This window comes from Squalius cephalus (assembly GCF_949319135.1).
Source record: "Squalius cephalus genome assembly, chromosome: 24".
Lineage (NCBI taxonomy): Eukaryota > Metazoa > Chordata > Actinopteri > Cypriniformes > Leuciscidae > Squalius > Squalius cephalus.
This window is the reverse complement of record NC_137145.1, coordinates 21084045-21107035: the sequence shown is the minus strand read 5'-3', so window position 1 is coordinate 21107035 and position 22991 is coordinate 21084045. Positions and strand designations below refer to the sequence as shown.

Here is a 22991-nt window from a genome sequence, read left to right as displayed (position 1 = left end):
AAAAAGTTTTGGAACATGAATGCGAGTAAATATTAAAGACACTGTAAGAGGTAAAGTATTCATTGTAGCGCCACCTTGCGGATATATAGAGAACTGCGTCCAAGATCAATTCAGTAAGGCAATATTAAACAGGAAAAACACCGCATGACTTTGCAACACCAAATGCCTTAATGCAAGGATCAAGAATCTAATCGATATCGGATGCAGCCCTGCATTGTCAAGCTTATCCCGGGATGCATAGCCTATGCTTGAGCTTTTAAAAGCCTGTGCATCCTCGCATCCGCTCTCCTCACTAATGTCTTTACGTCATATGGCAGATTCTGAGCGGTCTGTGCGTCCGCGAGGCATCTACGTCATCCACTGTGTTGGTTCCCCCAGTAGCATCAGTTTTCCATCATCATATCTCAGAAGCGCCGCCTCTCCTCGCAGTGACCGCAAATTTGACTCCTCGCTCATGCCCTAAACGTGTTGCATACATGCGAAGGCAGGTGAGGTGTCTGGCGCGCGATCCGCAGCGGTGAGAGAGAGACAGCAGCAGCGCGCGCGCGTATCCCCGCGGACAACGCTCAATATGACCGAACTGGTGGTGCGGACCCTTCCGTCTCCTTCAGGTGTGCAGGGTCCCGGCCCGGACACTTATAAAGGATGGCTTTTTAAATGGACCAACTACCTGAAGGGCTACCAGCGCCGGTGGTTCGTCCTGAGTAACGGCCTCCTGTCTTATTACAGGTACGTGCACTGCGTTTCAGTTGATGCGCACGAGGAGCGCTCGAGACTCTCGGCGCGCGTGACTTTGCTGTGTCACCCCTTTCACCGGCCACGGTACGTACATTATCTGACTTTTAACTGAGGTAGAGTTGCGCAGAAGTTTGAATTAAAAGGCCTCTTACCTGTGGGCACCGCAGGGTACAGCCACAGCACAAGCCATTTCTTAGCTGTCCATCCATGCTGCAACAATGCCTCTCCTGTTTATAATTAGTAATGGGGACATCTGAAGCAACTAGCCTAGATCAAGTTTCCACGCTTCTGCAAGGGCCTAACAGAAAAACACTATTTAATACACATTATACAGTGTATTTATATGCAGTGGGGTCTTAGAACACTAGTGATAATACCTCTGTTTTCTCATTTACAAAATTGTGCTTTAAAAATATTATCAGTGTATCCATTTAAGTAAAAGAAAAAGGGTTATGAATTTCAGAATAGCTTTGTATTTGGTGTCTCTTTTAAGAGGCATGAACTCCTCAAGTTTGTGTAGAACCCGATTATCATGTGCTCCAGCATGATATGAGAATGTTTCAAAGAACAAATTGTGCTTCATTGGGACATCTGTCCATCTCTACAGCAGTGAAATGCTCAATTCAAGTACATTTGCCTTAAAGCTGCAGTCCGTAACTTTTTTGGGTTAATACATTTTTGAGCAAGTACATAACCAGCCAGTGTTCAAAACTATCTGCTTGCCTTAGCCAGAAAACGGTAAGCTTGTAATAATGTTTTTAACTCCAGTTGTACTATTTCAGCAGGAAATTCGAGCATGTCTTTGTGTCATTACGTCACATCTGTACACATAAAGAAGGAGTCTCGACTAGTAGGCTATATTGCATTTGAGGATGTTGGAGGTGGAGATTTTTAGCCTTTTCTCACAGCACTTGATATAATTAAACTTATCAATTTGATGGCAGATTCAAAAAGGTTCAAAACACAATCACCAGTGACAACTGGAGATTCACCCGTTGTAAAACGCAAAAGACTTTCGGAGTGGCTACAAAAAAAGAGACTGCAACCGGGCCCATGCGAAAACACGGATAATATCGGAAGGGCATTAAATGTAGTCATGCAATGCTAATGTTGTTAACATTAACAATTTGAGAACAAAGTATAATTTCCACGGTTTGACGTGATATGATAAGCGATCGTTAGATCGTTTTTTCCCCTTAGTTGGTCAGAACAAAAGTGGATGTTACTTGTTCAGACGACATTTTCCAGTGAAAATCCTTATGTTGGTCATACCTCCAAAAAGTAGAATCTGTGATTCCCAATGCCAGGATCCTCACCGGCAAGGCAACGGACAGACCCACATTCTCCTCAAAACATTAATTAATCCGCGCTGTGCCGTGCCGTGCCGTGCCGAGGCACAACCCACGTAAAGTTGATCATTCCGCGAGTAACTGCAATTGCAGATTTCGAACAGAGATGGCGACAAAGAGGAAAAACTACGGACTGCAGCTTTAATTTCATTACAGACCTTTGGGACATTCTGTTATCCTGAATTAAAAATGTGTGGTGTTTTGCATATTGTATTTTTAACGCTATTAACATTATTATCCTCATTATGATAATTGCTTTTGTACCCTTCAGCTTGTACTCAAGTGTGACTGTAAATGCAGCAGTAAATGATGTCTTGCTACTGCAGTGCATTTGAAGAGTTCAGATGCAAAAGCATCTAAGTGCCATCTGAAATTTTCTTCTAGAATTATAATTTTTATCAAGCTCGTATATTTAAGTTCAGTAATTTCACTTAAAAATGGCAATGAAAATTACCTATTAACTGACATTTAAGTGAAATTACTGAACTTAAATATACGAGCTTGATAAAAATGATAATTCTAGAAGAAAATTTCAGATGGCACTTAGAGGCTTTTGCATCTGAACTCTTCTGGATTTGATATTATCGAGGCTCTGATTCTGCATTTATGGACTCAGAAATCCTGCAGTTATTTATTGCAGCCAGCATGTAATATCTGTCTGTCAGTCTGGAACTTTCAGTGTCTAACGGCAATGCTGATGTGATGTGAATACAAAATACAATGTAATAGCAAATGAGATAAAAAAAAAAATACTGCAATACAATACCTAATACAAATAAGAAATACAATACAATAAGTAAATAAAGTAAAATACAATTTTGTATGATTTTACACAATAATAATATATTCACTCATAATAACAAAATAATAAATCTACATTATTGTTTTTTACACAATAATTACCCACAATAATAAATTCCCCTATAATAAAAGTAAATGTTTATGTTTGCACAATAATTACTCACAATAATAAATTCACCAATAATAATAAAATAATAACAAATAAATAATTGTTTTACTCAGTAATTACTCACAATATTAAATTCACTAATTATAATAAAATGATTAAAAAATATATTATTTTACTCAAAAATTACTCAAAATAATAAATTCACCAATAATAATAAAATAATAAAAATAAATTGTTTTTCAACATAATTACTCACAATAATAAATTCACTCATAATAATAAAATCATAAAAATAAATAATTGTTTTACTCAGTAATTACTCACAATAATAAATTCACTAATTATAATAAAATTATTAAAAAATATATTATTTTACTCAAAAATTACTCAAAATAATAAATTCACCAATAATAATAAAATAATAAAATAAATAGTTTTTCAACATAATTAATCATAATAATAAATTCACTTATAATAATAAAATAATAAAACTAAGTTATTATTTTTTACATAATAATTACCCACAATAATAAATTCCCCAATAATAATAAAAGTAAATGATAATGTTTACACAATAATTACTCACAATAATAAATTCACTCATAATAATGAAATAATAAAACTAAATTATGTTTTACAGCATATGCACTCACAATAATACATTCACTTATAATAATAATAAAATAAATAAAAATAAATTATTTTTACACAATAATTACCCTCAAAAATAATTTCTCCAATAATAAAAGTAAATGATTATTTTTATCGCATAATTATCCACAATAATAAATTCCCCAATAAAAGTCAATTATGTTTTACTACAGCATAATTACTCAAAATAATAAGTTCACTCATAATAATACAATAATAAAAGTCAATTCTTATTTTTACACAATAATTACTTACAATAATAAATTCTCCCAAAATAATACAATTAAAAAAATATATTTTACACAATAATTACTCAAGTATAAATGAATTCATAATTATTTGCATAGAAATGCACATGAACGATTGACAAGGCTGCTGGTAGATGTTGGAACTGACACTGTTATGTTAGTTAATCAGTCTGGCTGATATATCAGTCTATCACTAGTATATGGGTGTGTTTGTGATGGTGTGACTCTGTCAAATTACTTTCAGCTAGTTGCTCCTTTAACCCATGTCATTGTGTGAATTTGTCTTTAGGACTCAAGCAGAAATGGCACACACCTGCCGAGGCACGATTACCTTGGCGACGGTGCACATAGAGATGGGCGACACCTATCACTTCGTGTTGACAAGTGGAGGGCGGAGCTACCACCTGAAGGCCTATACAGAGGGGGAGTGTCAGCGCTGGGTTTCTGCTCTGCAACAGGCCAAAGCAAACGCCACTCAAATGATGCCCCACTCAGGTGAGTCCTGTCACAGTGCCAATGAAAAGCATCCCAGGATGCACTTCATAAGGCCAATTCACACTGACCGACGCCGTCAGTCACCAGATTACTGCACATCACTTCTCAGACACTCCAAGAACAATATTCAATCATGTTCAGTCGACGGAAAAGAGAGCCGGCAGACGGCGACTGGTAACACACAGATCCGCCGAATTAGCTTATAAAGGCCCATTCACACCAAGGACGATAACTAACGTTAACGATAAAGATGTAGTTCTAAAAATCTTTCTTTATATAAAAGAAAGCAGTTCACACCACACCTATAACAATAACGGTACAAAGAAACAATGTCACTGGAATCACTTTCAGAACTCTTTTTTCCAGCTGATGATAAAAACATTGAGAGCCAATCAGAATCCATCCTGCTTTAAAGAGCTCGAGCATTTAAAGGGATAGTTCACCCAAAAATTTAGATTATCCCATAATATACTCATCCTCAAGCCGTCCTAGGTGTATATGACTCTCTTCTTTCAGCCAAACACTATCAGAGTTATATTAAAAAATATCCTGGCTCTTCCATGCTTTATGATATGAGTGAATGGTCACTTGAGATTTTGAAGCCCAAAAAAGTGCATCCATCCATCATAAAAGTAATCCGTACGGCTCCAGGGGGTTAATAAAGGAATCCCCTGAAACGAAGCGATGCGATTTTTTAAGACAAATATCCATATTTATAACTTTATAAGCTAAAACCACTGGCTTCAGCCGTACACAAGTCTAGTTCCGGTGGAAGAGTGACCTCTGAGCCGACGCATGACGTAGGATGTAGGAGTAGCGTAAGCTTGGGTGGGAAACAAACTCAAGCTCCTCCAACATTTCTCTTTAAAAATTCTAATTTTAGACTTCTAATTCATGACGGGTGTTTTGTTTTGCTCTGTCCTCTGCGCTTCCACTTTCATCACTACGTCATGCGTCAGGTCAGGGGTCACTCTTTCCAACAGAACTACACTCGTGTACGGCGGTTACCGGAAGCCCGTGAATACAGTTTATAAAGTTATAAATATGGCTATTTTTCTTACATATTTGTCTTACATTTCTTATATTAAAAAAATTGTAAAATAGTCATAATAAAGAATGAGGAGTGTGCACATATTCGATTGTTATTGTTTCAATACTCTTTCTTGTTGTTCAAGCTTTAAATAATACATCAATCTCAGCCATATACATTATTTTTAAACAGGACTGCATTCTTATCTTCTCATAACCTTTAAGGCCCGTTCAGTTATAACGATAACAATAATGATATAGTTAAATGACCATAAAGGCACAGAGAAACGATGTCCTTGTAATCACTTTCAGAAAGATTGTTTCCAGCTGATGAACGATAAAAACATTGACAGCCAATCATAATCCATCCTGCTTTAAAGAGCTCGAGCAGATGGCAGAACTGCTTATGATAAACAGAATATTGTTGTCCGCTGGTGTCGTATATATTAGAACTAAACATGAATTTCATTTTTCATTTTAACAGTGCAAGTTCTGTAGAAATGATTTATTGCAGATCTCACATGTAAAGGCTGTGAACATGAATGCACAGTCAAATTATTTCCTACAGAAAACATTCTCATTTAAATTATCTCCTCTCCTATATCCCCAAAAAAAAAAAAAAAAAAAATCTTGTATAATAAACACCTTGTTTATCCCCTTTACCATTTAAGGCAAAACTTTTCTATTATTTATTTATTTTATATCTTTTTTAGCCAAATGCCACTAGGGGGTAGCATTGTTCATGATTTTTTAAGTTTGTTTTTCCTTTCATATTTAAAGTAATTATTATTCTGTTTTAAATGTGTTTTTATGTGTGTGTTACATTTAATTGACAGGTTTCATTTGAAATTAAATAATGCAGTGCACATCTTACTTTTTTTTATGTCTATCCTCAGAATTCAGTTTTTTTTTTTTCTCAACAAAACTTAATACTCACAGCCTGAGAAAAGTAAATGTCTTAGATATTTTAAATGCACAGATCATTTTGACTGTTTTCGACTCCTGCATTATTGCTTTTACACGAGCCTCTTTTATCCCCAAATGTGATTAATATGCATGCTGCAACACCTTCCCGTTTGGACCATCTCATCTGCTACTGAATGAAGTGAGGAGCATGTTAGCTCCGCCCACTGTGCAGGATGGAGAATGTGAGGGGAAAGAGGGAGGGCGAGAAGGAAAACAGGAGCGCGAGGGATGGGAGGGAAGCTTGGAAGGTGACCGAGAGGGAACGCTGCTTCACGCTTCCATTCAAAAACATTTGATCATCTTCACTGCATAAGCATTTGCTCCTTATTTATCAGCGATTCCATCCAGTCGAGAAAAGGTAGGACAAATTATGAATACATATGCTTGAATGGCATTAATGCAAAAACATGTCTTTTGTTTAGTGGAAAATAAATCCCGAGTTCATAGATGTTTTTTAGCCAGTGTTTTATTCGAGTACTACTTAAAATTTGATGGAATGGTCTGTTTTACATCTTTATTCAGCCTTGATTTTTTTAAAGTTAAAAATGCAGTAGCTTTTTATGATCAGTTACGGGAATGAGTCTATTTTTATAGATGCTCTGAAGCACATTGTGGCTACTGTATCAGTCAATTCCTATCAGTCAACTTGATGTTCGCATGTGTTCGCTTGCTCTTTCGTGGGCCAAATACATTTAGCGCTTACAGCTAAATCTCAGGATTTGCATTGGGAACCAATTGAGCCAATGTTTGACTTCACAACAGCATGATATGTGGTATAGCCTGCATTTACAACTACATTTTTACATTTTCTGAATAAAATGTGCAGTGTTGTGTTTGTCAGGGCGTTGCTAGCATGTTCTTGGTGTCAAAACTCCTAAGTTACTTTAAGTCTGGTTTGTCAGCTCCTCATTACTGTACACTACTGTGAGAAACTTACAACACAACTGTGCAAATCAGATTATCTGTGATGCAAAGTATGCAGGCTGATGGGCCAAACTGGATAGTCAGACAACCAGTGAACTTTTCGAAGATCGTTCTAGGCTTTCCTTTGCTGCGCCTCCATTGATGTTGGTCCACACTTTGAATCTTCCCTGTTAGGTGTGGTTAGTCAGGGATGAGTCACTCGTCTCTCTCCAGCAGGCCACGGGAAGGTGATCTTTGTTTTATTCTCCAGCGCTGGTGCTTTTCCTCTTACGCCCACCGAGGCTGAGCGAGCCTCTCTCACTCGCTCTATTTTAATTCCCCCGAATCCCTCCTTCAGGTCTCGCTCTGATGGCAGGCAGGAGTCATCATCTGTATGTGTCTCAACAGACTGGAGGAGTTCTTGCTCTCTCCTCTTTCATTCTGCTCTCTAGACATCCACACTAATCCACTTTTCCCCATTGTTTTCTTGGCAAGCATAAAATTGCAATATTTTGCTTGGATTGGGTTTAAGATGCTTTGGCTTAGATGCAGTTTGGATGGAAAGATTGAATCACATAATCTTTGCAGCTGCGATTCGGCACTGTAAAAAAAATCCAACTTGCAAAAAGTTCTAACAAATGTAAAAAAAAAAAAAAAAAAAGTTGCATGAACAAAGAACAAAGAGAGTCAGCTTATTATTTAGTGTGAACTCAACAAGAATACTAATAAATAAAAGTATTTGTAACAAAAGTTGCTTTGCTTTGTTGACCTCTATTTGTTCAAAACAGGAGTATAGGAATAGTAATATAGTTTTTGAAATTGGAAATAAAACAAAGTTTATTGGAGTATGTTTTACAAGAAAATACAATTTCAGCCTTCCTACTTAAAAATTACGTTTAATTCAATACTTGCCATTTCTTCGTTACTATTTGTGAAATTTACTGAAAAGTGAAAAGTGTTTTAAAGTAAATCCTACACCAGTTTTTTATTGTATGTTGCAAGGACATGCATTAATATATTGTTATTTTATAATTTTTTTTATAGATTTTTTTTTTTTCAAAGATAAGGCCGATACAGATTGTTTTCAGTACCTAGTAATTATCGTTTTATTTTAATTTCTTGCTTTTATATAAAACTAATTAATCATAGATAATACTAATACTATATAATAATACTACAATGAAAAACAAAAACAAAACATTGATATTCATGATTATTACTATTTTTATTATTGCAATAATATTAAAAGTTGCTATGTAAATGGTTGGAAATTTATTTTTTGTGTTTATTTTAGAGCTGTTAAGCTTACAAATAGATTATTATTAATATGTTATTAATTATACAATATTTGTATGCTTTTTTAAAATGTTTTCCAAGGCTGCATTTATTTGAATTTAGTTTTCTATTTGAATTATGTTAAAACATAATTTATTCCTGTGATCAAAGCTGAACTTCAGAAATCCTTCTGATATGATGATTTGATGCTCAAGAAACATTTCTGATTATTATCAGTGTTGAAACAGTTGTGCTGCTTAATATTTTTGTGGAAACTGTGATAAAAAAATAAATAAAAAAACCCTCTGGATTCTTTGGTGAATAGAAAGGTCACAAGAACAGCATTTATTTGAAATAAAAAATTAAAAAAACATTATAAATGTCTTTACTGTCAGTTTTGTTTTAATGTGTCACACTTCTACCCAACTGATCTCCATTCACTGATGTACAGATTCAGTGAACAGTGTGCCGGCATGTAATTGCTCATCTCTGTGTATCTGCCTCAGGCTCCTACAAGCAAGTACTTCCAAAAATGTCTTGCGTCACACAAGACAAGAGGTGATTTACAGCCTGCCCTCGTCTGTTTGCCAGTGAGTGATGGCCATGTTGTGCGAGAGAGTAGGCAAAGCGAGACGCATTAGCCCCTTTGGGTTTTTCATTCTCTTTATAGCTTCTAAAAATAGCCGTCACCTAGTTTCCATGGTAACCATGTTCATTCACAGAAATCTGGTGTTTGAATGGGTTGTTGGTAATTATGACGCCTCTCTTTCACACTCGCTCATTCCATCACCAACTGCCCACATTCAATTGTGATATCCTTCAACTCTCCAATGACATCTAAATCTGGATATTTCTCCCTCTGATTGCATCTTTGTTGCTTTCTTTCTGTTTGAACATGTTGTCTTTCTCTCTTTCTTGCTGTCTCCGACGGCCATCTCCTCGGTCCATCTCTGTGGTCATTTCTCAGCATCCATTTAAAGCTTAGCTGAAAAATACGCTTGTAATTGAAAAGACCTCCACAAAAGGACTGTGTAAATTCTCAGCTGTCACATCAGACCCCTCCAGCGCCACGTCTGTGCTATTTATAAACTTATTTTAGTTCAGCCTGTAGTACTGCAGTAAATTTGATCATCTCTGTTGGCTGCAGAACACCATAACACACAATAACTTCACTTATTTAAAGGAATGTCTCATACTTTCGATTACCACAAGAAGACATTTTGAATCATCCCTTAATTTGCAAAAAAAGAATATAGAAAAGTGGATGCAGAAATTCACTTACAATGGAAATCCAGAGGTTTGTTGAATGCCAAGGACCCCCAAATATGATGATCCCATGACAAGGAACCCATTTCTAAAATTTAAAAGCTGCAATATATTTTAAGACTCATTTTTACTCTGTGAGGAAAATAGTATAAGACTATGTTTTTTATACATACTTTATACAATATATGTAGTATTTCTTATTTCTAGAGCTTAACGTTTTTCAGGTAGGTCTATATCAATTTAATTCATTTATCACTGTTTACTTGTCTTTAGTAATCTTGAAAGTTATTTTTTATACTTGGGCTGGTAGTTTTTTTGCGATATTGAAATTGGTCACAAGAATCATGGTTTTTCAATGGTATAAAAAATGTAGATGTCATAAAAACCTAATTTAAAGCTAAAATAACTATATTGCGATATATATTGTTATCCTGAAATAAAATTACTCATGATATATAGATTTTGTTCATATCGGCCACCCCTTTTAGGCATGCCTGCACATCCTCTGCTGTCAATGGACATCCGCCTGCAAATTGTAAATTGACGCAAATGAAAATGAGGCTGCGAATAGCTTTACTTCACTTATAACATCTTCTCATTCATTTTCCGTCTATCTCTCCATTTATCTCTTTTCTGCAGATGACTCTGGTGACGAGGGTCCACTAGCCCAGCCGGATCGGGCTCTGATCCAGGGGGCGCTCAAGACTCTGGCCAGCAAGCTTGAAGACCTCAGCACCTGCAATGAGCTCATAGGGAAGCACGGTGCCGCCCTCCAGCGCTCCCTCAGCGAACTAGAGGACCTGCGAACCCCCACCGACGGCGCCGATAAACTGAAGACCGTGAACGAGCGAGCCACTCTCTTCCGCATCACTTCCAATGCTATGATCAATGTGAGTCTTACAGTTGACTCTGCATACTAAACGAAATTAAATGAATGATGAATCTAAATGATTGGTTTTTGGATCAGGCCTGCCAAGACTTTGTGGATCTAGCGGAGACTCACAGCCGGCGGTGGCAGCGTGCGCTGCAGTATGAAAGGGAACAGCGCCACCACCTGGAGGAGACCATCGAGCAGCTAGCCAAACAACACAACAATCTGGAGAGAGCCTGGAGGGAAGCGCCCAGTACACACAATAGTGAGACTTTTTGACTTTTTTCTTCCATCGAGCACAAAAGGAGTTGTTTTGCAGAATGTCCAAGCTACCTTTTCTCTATAATGAATGGCCGCCATGCTCCAAAAAGTACAAATAGTGGTGGTCAGAATTGATGGCACCCCTGATAAATATGATAAAATTGGCTGTAAAAAAATAAATCTGCATTGTTTATCCTTTTGATCTTTCATTCAAAAAATTCACAAAAATCTAACCTTTCATTGAAGTAAAAGAACTGAAAGTGGGGGTAAATCACATTATAAAATAAATGTTTTTCTCCAAAACACGCTGGCCATAATTGTTGGCACCCTGTTATTAAATACTTTTTGCAACCTCCTTTTTTTCAAGATAACAGATCTGAGTTTTCTTCTATAATGCCTGATGAGTTTGGAGAACACCTGACAAGAGATCAGAGACCATTCCTCCATGCAGAATCTCTCCAGATCCTTCAGATTCACAAGTTCATGTTGGTGCTTCTCCTCTTCAGTTCAGCCCACTCATTTTCTATATGGTTCAGTTTAGGGGACTGGGACGGTCATGGCTGAAGCTTCATTTTCATTTTGTGCTCAGTTACCCATTTTTGTGTTGATTTTGATGTTTGTTTTGGACCGTTGTCCTGATGGAAGATCCAACCACGGCCCATTATAAGATTTCTAGCAGAGGCCGTCAGGTTTTGATTTTTTGTCTGTTGATATTTGCTAGAATCCATAATATGTATCTGAACAAGATGTCCAGGACCTCCAGCAAATAAATAGACCCACAACATATAAGATCCAGCAGTGTATTTAAACGTAGGCATGGGGTACTTTTTATCCCTGTTTGCACCAAACACATCTGCTGGGTTTGCTGCCAAAAAGCCCTTTTTTTTGTTTCATCTGACCACAGAATCCGGTCCCTTTTGAAGATCCAGCCGTGTCTGACAACTGAATATGCTGGAGTTTGTTCTTGGAGGAGCGAGGAGCATTCTTCTTGAAACCCTCCTAAACAACATGTGGGGATGTAGGGGTTGTTTGATGATTTTTTTTTTAGGTTTTCTGACCCCCAAGACTCAACTAATCCCTGCAATTCTCCATCTGTGATCCTTGGAGATTCTTTGGCCACTCAAACTATCCTCCTCACCATCCATTAAGACAATATAGACACACGTCCTCTTCCAGGCAGATTCATAACATCTTTAGTTGATTATAACTTCTTAATTATTTCCCTGATGGTCAAAATGGGGATTTTCAATTCTTTAGCTATTGTCTTACAGCCACTTTCTATTTTGTGATGCTCAACAATCTTTTGCTGCACATCAGAACTATATTCTTTGGTTTTACTCATTGTGATGGATGATTTTGGCCTTTGTGTTTCCTCATATTTAAACTCCTGTGAAAAAAGAAGTCATAGGCATAGCTGGACAATTTCATGTTCCTAGTCACCCTGGTGTGCTAAAAAAGGTAAATATTAATGAGAATATACTTCAGAGATATTTTTCTCATAAAAAATTCTAGGGGTGCCAATAATTGTGGCCGACGTGTTTTGGAGAAAAACATTTATTTTATAATGTGATTTACCCCCCAATTTCAATTCTTTTACTTCAATGAAAGGTTAGATTTTTGCGATTTTTTTGAATGAAAGATCAAAAGGATAAACAATGCAGGTTTATTTTTTACAGCCATTTTTGTTCATATTTATCAGGGGTGCCATCAATTCTGACCACCACTGTAGAAAACAGTTATTTTAAATTGCAATAATATTTCACAATACTACTGTTTTTACTGTATTTTTGCTCAAATAACTGCAGTCTTGGTGAACGTTTTTCCAAAACATTAAAAATCTTAATGACCCAAACTTTTGAATGGTAGTGTAAATATTTCTATCTTTATTATAAAACTACATTTGTAATAATGCTGACCTAGCACTAAGTGAGATTGTCCATGTGTTGCTCTTCAGAAGGGGCGGAGCGAACACCGGAGGGGGAATCCAGTGAAGAGAATGAAGACATAGAGTTCTTTGATGCCATGGAAGATTCTCCAGCCTTCATCACAGTGCCTGCAGAGGATCACTCACAGCACAGGTTCATATGTAGATCATATAGTTGATGGCTTTTACTCACTGAACCAGACACACACCCACAATCAAATCACTGACCATCTGATGCATATAAAAGGAAAAGAGCTTGATAAAATAACAAGATCAGATTTGATTGGCTGACTGTTTGCAATTTCTGGAAGTCAGAGTGCCCAGGTTTTACTAGCTCACTTAGAATAATCTTCACAATTTACAGAATTGTTTTAGCTTTTTCAGATAATTATCATTTGTGCACTGAAACTGCTGCACTATTATTTGAATATTTTTTAGGTGTCATCAATTTCAGATGTAGATGCCCCTAAGTGGCGTGTAAAAACAAAATGAATTGTGGTTTTTCATGTCAGTTAGATGGCCTTTCCCTGTATAAATGGGCAGTTCTTTGCCAAAATAAATGAATGCTATTTGGTATAATAATGCTATTAAGAAGCAAATTGTTTTTCAGCATTTATGTGTTATCTATTCAGCACTAATGTGCCTGAATAATGATCTTCTGTTTCATCCTTCTCTTGTGTTTCTCTGTGTGTCTCTCAGACACTTGAGCAGTAACCAGAGCGTGACAAGTGGAAGCTTATCCAGTAATTGGAGCCAGGGCGACAATGTAGGTTTGGGCTTTTGTTTAATCATAACATATCCAAACTAAACCATACATGCCAAATAATGTTAAATATCTTAATTAAAGGGTTAGTTTACCCAAAATGAAAATTCGGTTATCGTTTACTTACCCTCATGTCATTCCAAACCCATAAGCCTTTTGTTCATCTTCGAATCGAAACACAAAAGAAGACATTTTTAATGAAATCAGATATCTTTCTGTCCCTCCATTGACAGTGTACACAACTACCACTTTGATGCTCTAAAAACTTCATAGAGAATAAAAGCCTAAATTCAATCTGCTCATCATATAAAGCGATTGTCTCTTCAGAAAATTTGGACTAAACTGCTCAATTCATATGGATTTTTTAAATGATCTCTTTATGAACGGTTTGAAGTGTCAAAGTGGGTGAATAGGTTTTCAGTGGAAGGACAGTTCATAAGATTATATTGAATATAATAATATTAATAATAATACTTTATACATAAGAAATTAATACTTTTATTGCATTTATCAAAAGCAACAGTAAAGATATTTACAGTTGTAATCAAACAAATGTTTGTAGTTGTTTGTAATGAACAAATCAAACAAAAGTAATTGAAATAGCTCAACACAACAAATGTTTCAACTGGTTTCCCCAAATTCAGCTGAAAATGCAACTTTTATTGACTTCTGCAGTCTCAAAATTATTCAACCCCCTGAATTGAATCCCTCACAACAGCACAAATCTGCAAAACAGGTGTTGTCTCAAGCACATCTGATGCAACTAATCAAGGGCTTCTTTAGTTTCACCAGGTGTGCTTGAGCTAGAACACATGAAATATCTGAACTGGCTAGGCTTGTTGAGTATCACGTTTGACTGCATGTTAGAAATATGGTCAAAAATAAGTCAAAAGAATGGTCCAAAAAGTTAGAAGATATCATCGCCCTTCACAAACAAGGAATAGGATACAAAAAGATAGCGAAGGCACTAAATGTACTAAACGCATGCCAGAACTCCAAGACATACACCACTACTGACCCAAAAGCACAAGAAAAGTTTGCTCAAAATGACGTAAATAAGCCACAGAAGTTTGGGGATTCTGTTCTGTGGAGCGTTAAAGCAAAACTAGAATTTTTCAGCCCTATGGATCAGTGGTATGTCTGGAGGAAGAATGAAGCATATGCCGAAAACACATTCTGTCTTCCGGAAGGCAAGATGGATTCATTAAAGTATTAGAAAATCCTAGGAGAAAACGTCATGCCGTCAGTGAGGAAGCTGAAGCTTGGAGGACGTCATTGGACCTTCCAACAGGACAATGATCCCAAGCATTCCTCAAATTCCACCAAGGCTTGGTTGCAGAAGAATCCTGGAAGATTCTACAGTGGCCATCACAGTCACCTGACTTGAACCCCATAGAACATCTCTGGTGGGATTTGAAGAAGGCGGTTGCAACACACAAACCCAATAATATTACTGAACTGGAGGCCATTGCTCATGAGGAATGGGCTAAGATTCCTCAGAAGCGCTGCCAGAAGCTGGTCTGGTTATACATCTCGTTTGCAGCAGGTCATGACAGTCAAAGGGTGTTCTACCAAGTACTAAAGATGCTTGCCAAGAAGGGGTTGAATAATTTTGAGACTGCAGAAGTCAACAAAAGTTGCATTTTCAGCTGAATTTGGGGAAAGCACTTGAAACATTTGTTGTGTTAAACTATTTCAATTACTTTTGTTTGATTTGTTCATTGCAAACAGCTGAAAGTCTGTACATTTTGCCAATAAACCTGATTTGCTGTGGGGGTTGAATAATTTTGATTACAACTGTATAATGTCACAAAATATTTTTATTTCATCGAAGAATCCTGAAAAAATTGAAAAAATTAATATTGGTTTCCACAAAAATATGAAGCAGTACAACTGTTTTCAACATTGATAATTCAAAGAAATGTTTTTTGAGCATCAAATCTCTGCATATTAGAATGATTTCTGAAGGATCATGTGACACTGGATTTATATCTCAATTTCTTGGTGAAGATGATTTCAACGGAGAGACAGATATCTCAGATTTAATTAAAAAATATCTTCATTTGTGTTCTTAAGAAAGAAAGCCTTATGAGTTTGGAACGGCAAAAACGATGATGATGTAAATGATGACAGAATTTTCATTTTTGGGTGAACTGTCCCTTGTGTTTGCTCACTAGAGTGTTTTCTCTGTTTACAGGACAGTTCTGGTAGCTACTTGCGCAGGGGTAGACGTTGTCGCATCCCAGATAAGCCCAACTACTCCCTGAACCTGTGGAGCATCATGAAGAACTGCATTGGCAAGGAGCTCTCCAAGATCCCCATGCCTGTAAGAGGAGTCTCAGATCTGGTGTGTTGTGTAGCTGTTGATATCTGAATCTTCACAGGGATTTGCGTGCGTCTGAATCCTCACTTCCAGGTGAACTTCAACGAGCCGCTGTCGATGCTGCAGCGTTTGACGGAGGATCTTGAATACAGCGAGCTCCTGGACCGGGCGGCACGCTGCGACTCCTCTCTGGAGCAGATGTGTCTGGTTTCCGCCTTCTCCGTCTCGTCCTATTCAACCACCATCCACCGCACAGGGAAACCCTTCAACCCTCTGCTGGGAGAGACCTATGAGCTGGACCGCGTGGAGGAGTACGGATACCGCTCCATTTGTGAACAGGTCCGAAACCACACTTATAATGCACAAATGTTCATTTGATTATTAACTGAATAAATCAGAAATGAGGATAATAATAATATTATTGATAATACTTTGTAAACAAATCCTTATTATGCACCTTAGTTCAGTAGATAAGTAGGCTTTTTTTTTTTTTTTTATTAATACTTTTATTCAGCAAGGATACATTAAATTGATAACTGAACGTGACAGTAAAGACATTTATAATTTTACAAAAGATTTCTATTTCAAATAAACGCTGTTCTTTTGAACTTTCTATTTGATCAAAGTTTCCACAAAAATATTAAGCAGCACAACTGTTTTCAACATTAATTGTAAATGTTTCTTGAGCATTTCTGAAGCAATGATTTCTGAAGGATCATGTGACACTGAAGACTGGAGTAATGATGCTGAAAATTCAGCTTTGATCACAGGAATAAATTACATTTTAAAATATATTACAATATAAAACAGTTATTTTAAATTGTAATATTTCCCAGTATTGTCAGTGATTCCACACAGACTGATTCTCTCTCTCTCTCTCTCTCTCTCTCTCTCTCTCTCTCTCTCTCTCTCTCTCTCTCTCTCTCTCTCAGATAAGTCATCACCCACCGGCGGCTGCCCATCATGTGATATCGCAGCGAGGCTGGACCTTGTGGCAGGAGATCACCATTGACAGCAAATTTCGTGGCAAATACATCTCCATCATGCCGCTAGGTGATCCATCATGAGCTATGTGTCGCCTCTCAAGGACATTCACATCATCACACAACCCTGATTACCTTGAGGGAATATAAAGCAGAACAAAACAGTAATAACATGTAAACTCTATAAACGTTTTAAAAGTGATCACATTACATTTTTTTATTAAAATACTTGTTACCTAGATTCACTTTGTGCACATGCAAATGTATATATAGATGTGCTGCTTCCCGGTAAACGTTACTTCAAAGGATAATTTGATTTGTGGAATGGTTTCTATTTTTACTGCTCCGAACTGTTTTTAGAGCGAATCGACCTTGTTGACTTTTATTTCCAGGTACATTTCTCCTTCTCATGCTATAATTTGCTCATAATGCCTCTGTTTGCTCTCTGCAGGCAACATTCACCTTAAGTTCCACGCCAGTGGGAATCACTATGTGTGGAGCAAGGTGACCTCCACTGTGCACAACATCATCGTGGGCAAACTATGGATTGACCAAGTACGTGATCGGTGTTCTCTTATTTTTTCAGAATTTGTTATGTGTACGTATTACTCTTCTGTGTTACTCCTGAATGTATTACGCTCACTTTAATGTAGTTCCAAATCCAAAATCACCATGAAAGTATCATTAAAGTAATCCATATACTGTATATGTATCAGTATTATTAATATGCAATTACAGTACTTCTTTTTATTATATTTATATATATTTTTTTACTTCAAGTTTCAGTATTTTATTGTGCTTTTGTCATTTTTGTTTATATATATATATATATATATATATATATATATATATATAATATGTATGTGTTAATTTAGCTTTATTTCAATTAATGAAAAGACATTTCAGTAGTCTTAGTTAACAATATCAATGCCATATTCCAAGTCTTCTGAAGCTGTGCAATGAATTTATTTCAGAATCAGATTTAAATTCAATAAAAATCTTTTTTGTTGCTCTCAAATCCAACATGGCACCATTTTATGTTATATCAGGTTTAATGGAAGAAAGAGGTAATTGGTTTGCAGCAACATAAGGGTGATTCAATTATGATTTTTCATTTTTGAGTAATATTTATGGTTTGAGTCCTCCCACGTGGTGTGGCATTACTCATCTTCGACACTATCTGTTGGAGAAAAGTCACCATTGACACTGTTCTCCTCCATCTGTCTTCCACCCCATCATTCCCACTCCAGAGGAAACAGGAAGCTATTACATATATATATATATATATATATATATATATATATATTCTAATGCAAACAACTGCTCTCATCACTGCAGCTCTGTCATTATTATTAATGTATACTCTTTGTCCCGATGCAGTCTGGGGACATTATAATAGTGAACCACAAGAGCAAGGACACGTGCCACCTCAAATTCTCCCCTTACAGCTATTTTTCCAGGGATGTTCCCCGCAAGGTCAGTGTGTGCATCCTCTGTTCAGTCTGTGTGCTACTGCCCTCTGCAGGGTATTGAGTGTGTCTGTGTCCTGTCACCAGGTAACAGGCGTTGTGACGGATGGTGAAGGCAGCGCACACTACATTCTCTCTGGAACGTGGGATGATAAAATGGAAAGTGCAAAGATCATAGAGAGCAGCCACGGCTGGGGAGGATCTGAGGGAAAGCAGAAAACTGTCTATCAGACTCGACCACCACAACTATTGTGGAAAAAATACTCTCTCCCGTAAGAATCAAACTATAACTGTCTGTCTGTCTATCTATTTGTCTGTCTGTAATATATCTGGCTATCTTTTTAGATTTTTATTACTTATAATGTGTAAATTATATACTTCTTTTAAATATTTTGTTTAGTAAACGTATCTTTATATACTCTCGTTTTGTCTGCTGTAATTCCAGCGAGATCTATCTCTGTCTGTCTGTCTGTCTGTTTTTCTTGCTATCTGTTTTTCTGTCTATCTATCTATCTATCTATCTATCTATCTATCTATCTATCTATCTATCTATCTATCTATCTATCTATCTATCTATCTATCTATCTATCTATCTATCTACAGCGGGGGAAATAAGTATTGAACATGTCACCATTTTTCTCAGTAAATATATTTCCAAAGGTGCTATTGACATGAAATTTTCACCAGATGTTGATAACAACCCAAGGAATCAGTACATACAAAGATAGAAACCAAAACAAATAAGCTCAGAAATTAAGTTATGTGTAATAATGTGAAATAACACAGGGAAAAAGTATTGAACACATGAAGAAAGGGAGGTGCAAAAAGGCATGGAAAGCCAAGACAACTGCTGAAAACTTACAGTAATTAAAAAGCAATCCAGCCCCCTGTCAGTGGAAATTAATAACAGCTGGTTCAGTCCCAAATGATGGCCTACAAAAAGGTCTCATTGCCAAGGTGTCACACAAGACACATCTCATGATGCAAAGAGCTGTCTCAAGACCTTCACAACCTAATAGTTCCAACACATAATGATGGCATTGGACAACTCTTCTGATTATTCTTTTCACTCCTCTATCAGAAATCTTGCGAGGAGCACTGGTCGAGGCAAATTTATGGTGAAATGATTGTCTTTCCACTTCCGTATTATGGCCCCAACAGTGCTCACTGGACCATTCAGAAGCTTAGAATGGCGCCTATAACCAATGCCATCATTATGTTTTGGAACAATTAGGTTGCGAAGGTCTTAGACAGCTCTTTGCTTTTACCCATCATGAGATGTGTCTTGTGTGACACCTTGGCAATGAGACCTTTTTGTAGGCCATCATTTGGGACTGAACCAGCTGTTATTAATTTCCACTGACAGGGGGCTGGATTGCTTTTCAATTACTGTAAGTTTTCAGCAGTTGTCTTGGCTTTCCATGCCTTTTTGCACCTCCCTTTCTTCATGTGTTCAATACTTTTCCCCTGTGTCATTTCACATTATTACACATAACTTAATTTCTGAGCTTATTTGTTATGGTTTCTTTGTATGTACTGATTCCTTGGGTTGTTATCAACATCTGGTGAAAATTTCATGTCAATAGCACCTTTGGAAATATATTTAATGAGAAAAATGGTGACGTGTTCAATACTTATTTCCCCCGCTCTATCTATCTATCTATCTATCTATCTATCTATCTATCTATCTATCTATCTGTCTATCTGTCTGTCTGTCTGTCTGTCTGTTTTTCTTGCTATCTGTTTTTCTTTCTATCTATCTATTTATCTATCTGGATATCTGTTTTTCTATCTATCTATCTATCTGGATATCTGTTTTTCTGTCTATCTATATATCTATCTTTTTTCTTTATATCTATCATCTGTTTTTCTATCTCTGTTTTTTTTTCTATCTATCTATCTATCTATCTATCTATCTATCTATTTGTCTGTCTGTATATATCTGGCTATATTTTTATATTTTTATTATTTATAATGTGTAAATTATATATTTCTTTTAAATATTTTGTTTAGTAAACGTATCTTTGTATACTCTCGTTTCGTCTGCTGTAATTCCAGCGAGAATGCCGAGAACATGCATTTCTTCTCTTCTCTGGCCTTGACTCTGAATGAGCCTGAGGATGGAGTGGCTCCTACAGACAGCCGTCTACGGCCCGACCAGCGGCTGATGGAGGCGGGTTTGTGGGACGAAGCTAACGCTGAGAAACAGCGTCTGGAGGAGCGTCAGAGACTGGAGAGGAGGAAGAGAGAGGCGCAGGCCAACCTCGCACTAGAAGAAGGCAAGACAGAACCACAAACACTCATATCGTTTCAATATACAGTACATACAGTGCAGTAAAGCTGTAGGCTAGTATACTATTATCTCAATAAAGATGTTTTGTCCTGGATTTGACAGGTAAAGAAGCGGAGAGGTACCAGCCAATGTGGTTTGAGAAAAGGACTGACACAGAGACAGGTGAGAGCAGCTACGTGTACAGAGGAGGCTACTGGGAAGCCAAAGACAGACAAGACTGGAATCAGTGCTCTGCCATCTTTTGAGGCCTCTCTTCCACCAGGACCAGCCTGCCATTCCGAATCATCTTTCCCATTCCAAGGAGTTTCAAAGATGTGGAATATACTGATTCTGTTCAGTCTCTACATGTATATAAATGTATATCTTAATTTGGAGTGTATTCATGGGGGCATTGGGACACCTGTATCGTAGCAGGGAAAATTCACATAGCATGGGGGAAAAAAACAAAACATTTTAAGCACAAGAGATGGAGGCACTTTATAAATGTCACAGTGAAAGACACTAATAACATTAATGATCTGGGGAATGTAACACTTCACCAGGGATAAGATTCTTCCTCAGAGCTTTTGCTGATCGCTTCAGGTTAACTGTATGATAGCCATGATGAATTATCCACCGGTGTGTGATAAAAGACATTCAGAGCACATGCTACTCTTGAAGTATGGAGACCGAATGCCCTCAAGACTGTGTTCCTCCATTGAGCTGTAGAATAGATTAAGTGCTGTGTGGTTTCAACAGTGCAAACATGCTCCATTAGCAACCTAGATACAATCCAGATCAGTGCATTGATGTTGCTTTTACAAAATAACAATTATCAAAGCTAATTTATTAGATGCGAGAATTTCTTTTTAGCTGCCTGTTTGGTTATTTAGCACAAGCGTAATGTAAATGTCATTGTGTAGGTGATGAATTACGGCTTGATTGAGATTCTCCATTTAGAGTCATGGTTAGATGTGTGCAAACATGCTAAAACATCCAGCTACAATTCAACTGCGCATTGATTTAGTTAAGTAGATGAATTAATAATACATTGCACATCGTGAAGTATTACTCATCTGCATGCAGTGCAGATTTTTGGAAATAATTATGCAAAATTAAGCATGCACTTCAGATTGCACAGATTTCTTCACATATTTGTCTAACACAGTATCAGATCACATTTTAGGGTGTTTGCAAACTTTTGGCCTTGACTATATATTGTCAATAACTAACATTTTGTGGTGGCAATACTTTCTAGTTTTCAGTATTAGCAGCTGAAGCACACTAACACTAAATACACCCTTCTTGCTGCAAGGAAAAGTGGTCTGGAATACTGACCGTAAACTGTAACCAAAACGAAGATGAAGGAAACTCATATTTAGGCATTAAAAACTTTCAGAATATGAGCAGAGCAGTGTTGTATGTACTTTTCAAATGAGAGTATACCATGTCAGGAACTGTGTTTAGTACATTGTGAAAAAATGTAAAGGACTGATTGAATATTTACTGTCTGTGTTTGAGTTTTTCAACCAAAAGCAAGTGTCTTCAAAGAATTCCTTGAGATCATCAGCACCATAACGACTGCAAAAACTACACTTTCCATGTACGCAGTATTTTCCAGATATATAAATAACCTTAAGCTGATTATTATAACTATATAAATTGATTAAAAATGATGCTGGTATGGTGATGTTGAATGTGTTGGACATTCCAAGGACTCTTATTGAAGTTCATCTCTCTAAAATGTGCACTGTAGATAATAATCTGAATATATAAGTAGGCTAATAGATTCAAACGAATGCTAAGAAAAATAATTATCTGATTAATATTTCAAAGGTTATCAATGGTTTGTTTTCAGTTTTCATCACGGCCAGTAGTTGGCGCCAACGTACTTGGAATAGCGCTGGAGCATAATTTGGTAAAATTATGCAACACAATATTGTTTTAATCTTCTAGAAGCAATTTAGCCTCCTGGCAACAATATATCCTGAAATCTACAGGGTGAATATAAATGAATTTATCTCATGAACAGGCAAGACCGAATTTTCTGCTGTAGATGCATTGAACATTGATAAAATGTCTGAATGTGTTATTCCACATTGATACTGTGAAGTGAATATGATGGGTGGCAACATTGCTCAGTTAATCACCTTTATATTGTAGCACATCACTGACTCACGTTAATGGAAGATCCTGATCCACTGGTTCAGAACGGCAACATACTGATTTACTCATCATTTACTCACCCTCAGGTTGTACCAAACCTGTATTTCTTTCTTCTGCTGAACAGATGTG

General features: G+C 36.8%; 1 protein-coding gene across 2 annotated transcripts; it reads left to right on the top strand.

The window, feature by feature from the left end:
- The first annotated feature begins 367 nt into the window (after nucleotides 1-367).
- On the top strand, nucleotides 368-22385 carry osbp2a (oxysterol binding protein 2a). Of its 2 annotated transcripts, none has more exons than XM_079861990.1 (14): nucleotides 368-729; nucleotides 4186-4391; nucleotides 10470-10720; nucleotides 10798-10966; nucleotides 12917-13040; nucleotides 13586-13652; nucleotides 15847-15975; nucleotides 16066-16311; nucleotides 16905-17025; nucleotides 17407-17510; nucleotides 18336-18431; nucleotides 18512-18696; nucleotides 20483-20703; nucleotides 20820-22385. In XM_079861990.1, exons 1-14 carry the CDS (start codon nucleotides 572-574, stop codon nucleotides 20960-20962), a joined length of 2220 nt encoding a protein of 739 aa, XP_079718116.1. In that variant the 5' UTR covers nucleotides 368-571; the 3' UTR covers nucleotides 20963-22385. The 2 variants fall into 2 exon arrangements, with proteins under 2 accessions (XP_079718116.1, XP_079718117.1); XM_079861991.1 differs by lacking the exon at nucleotides 368-729 and adding an exon at nucleotides 749-822.
- Nucleotides 22386-22991: the final 606 nt, after the last annotated feature.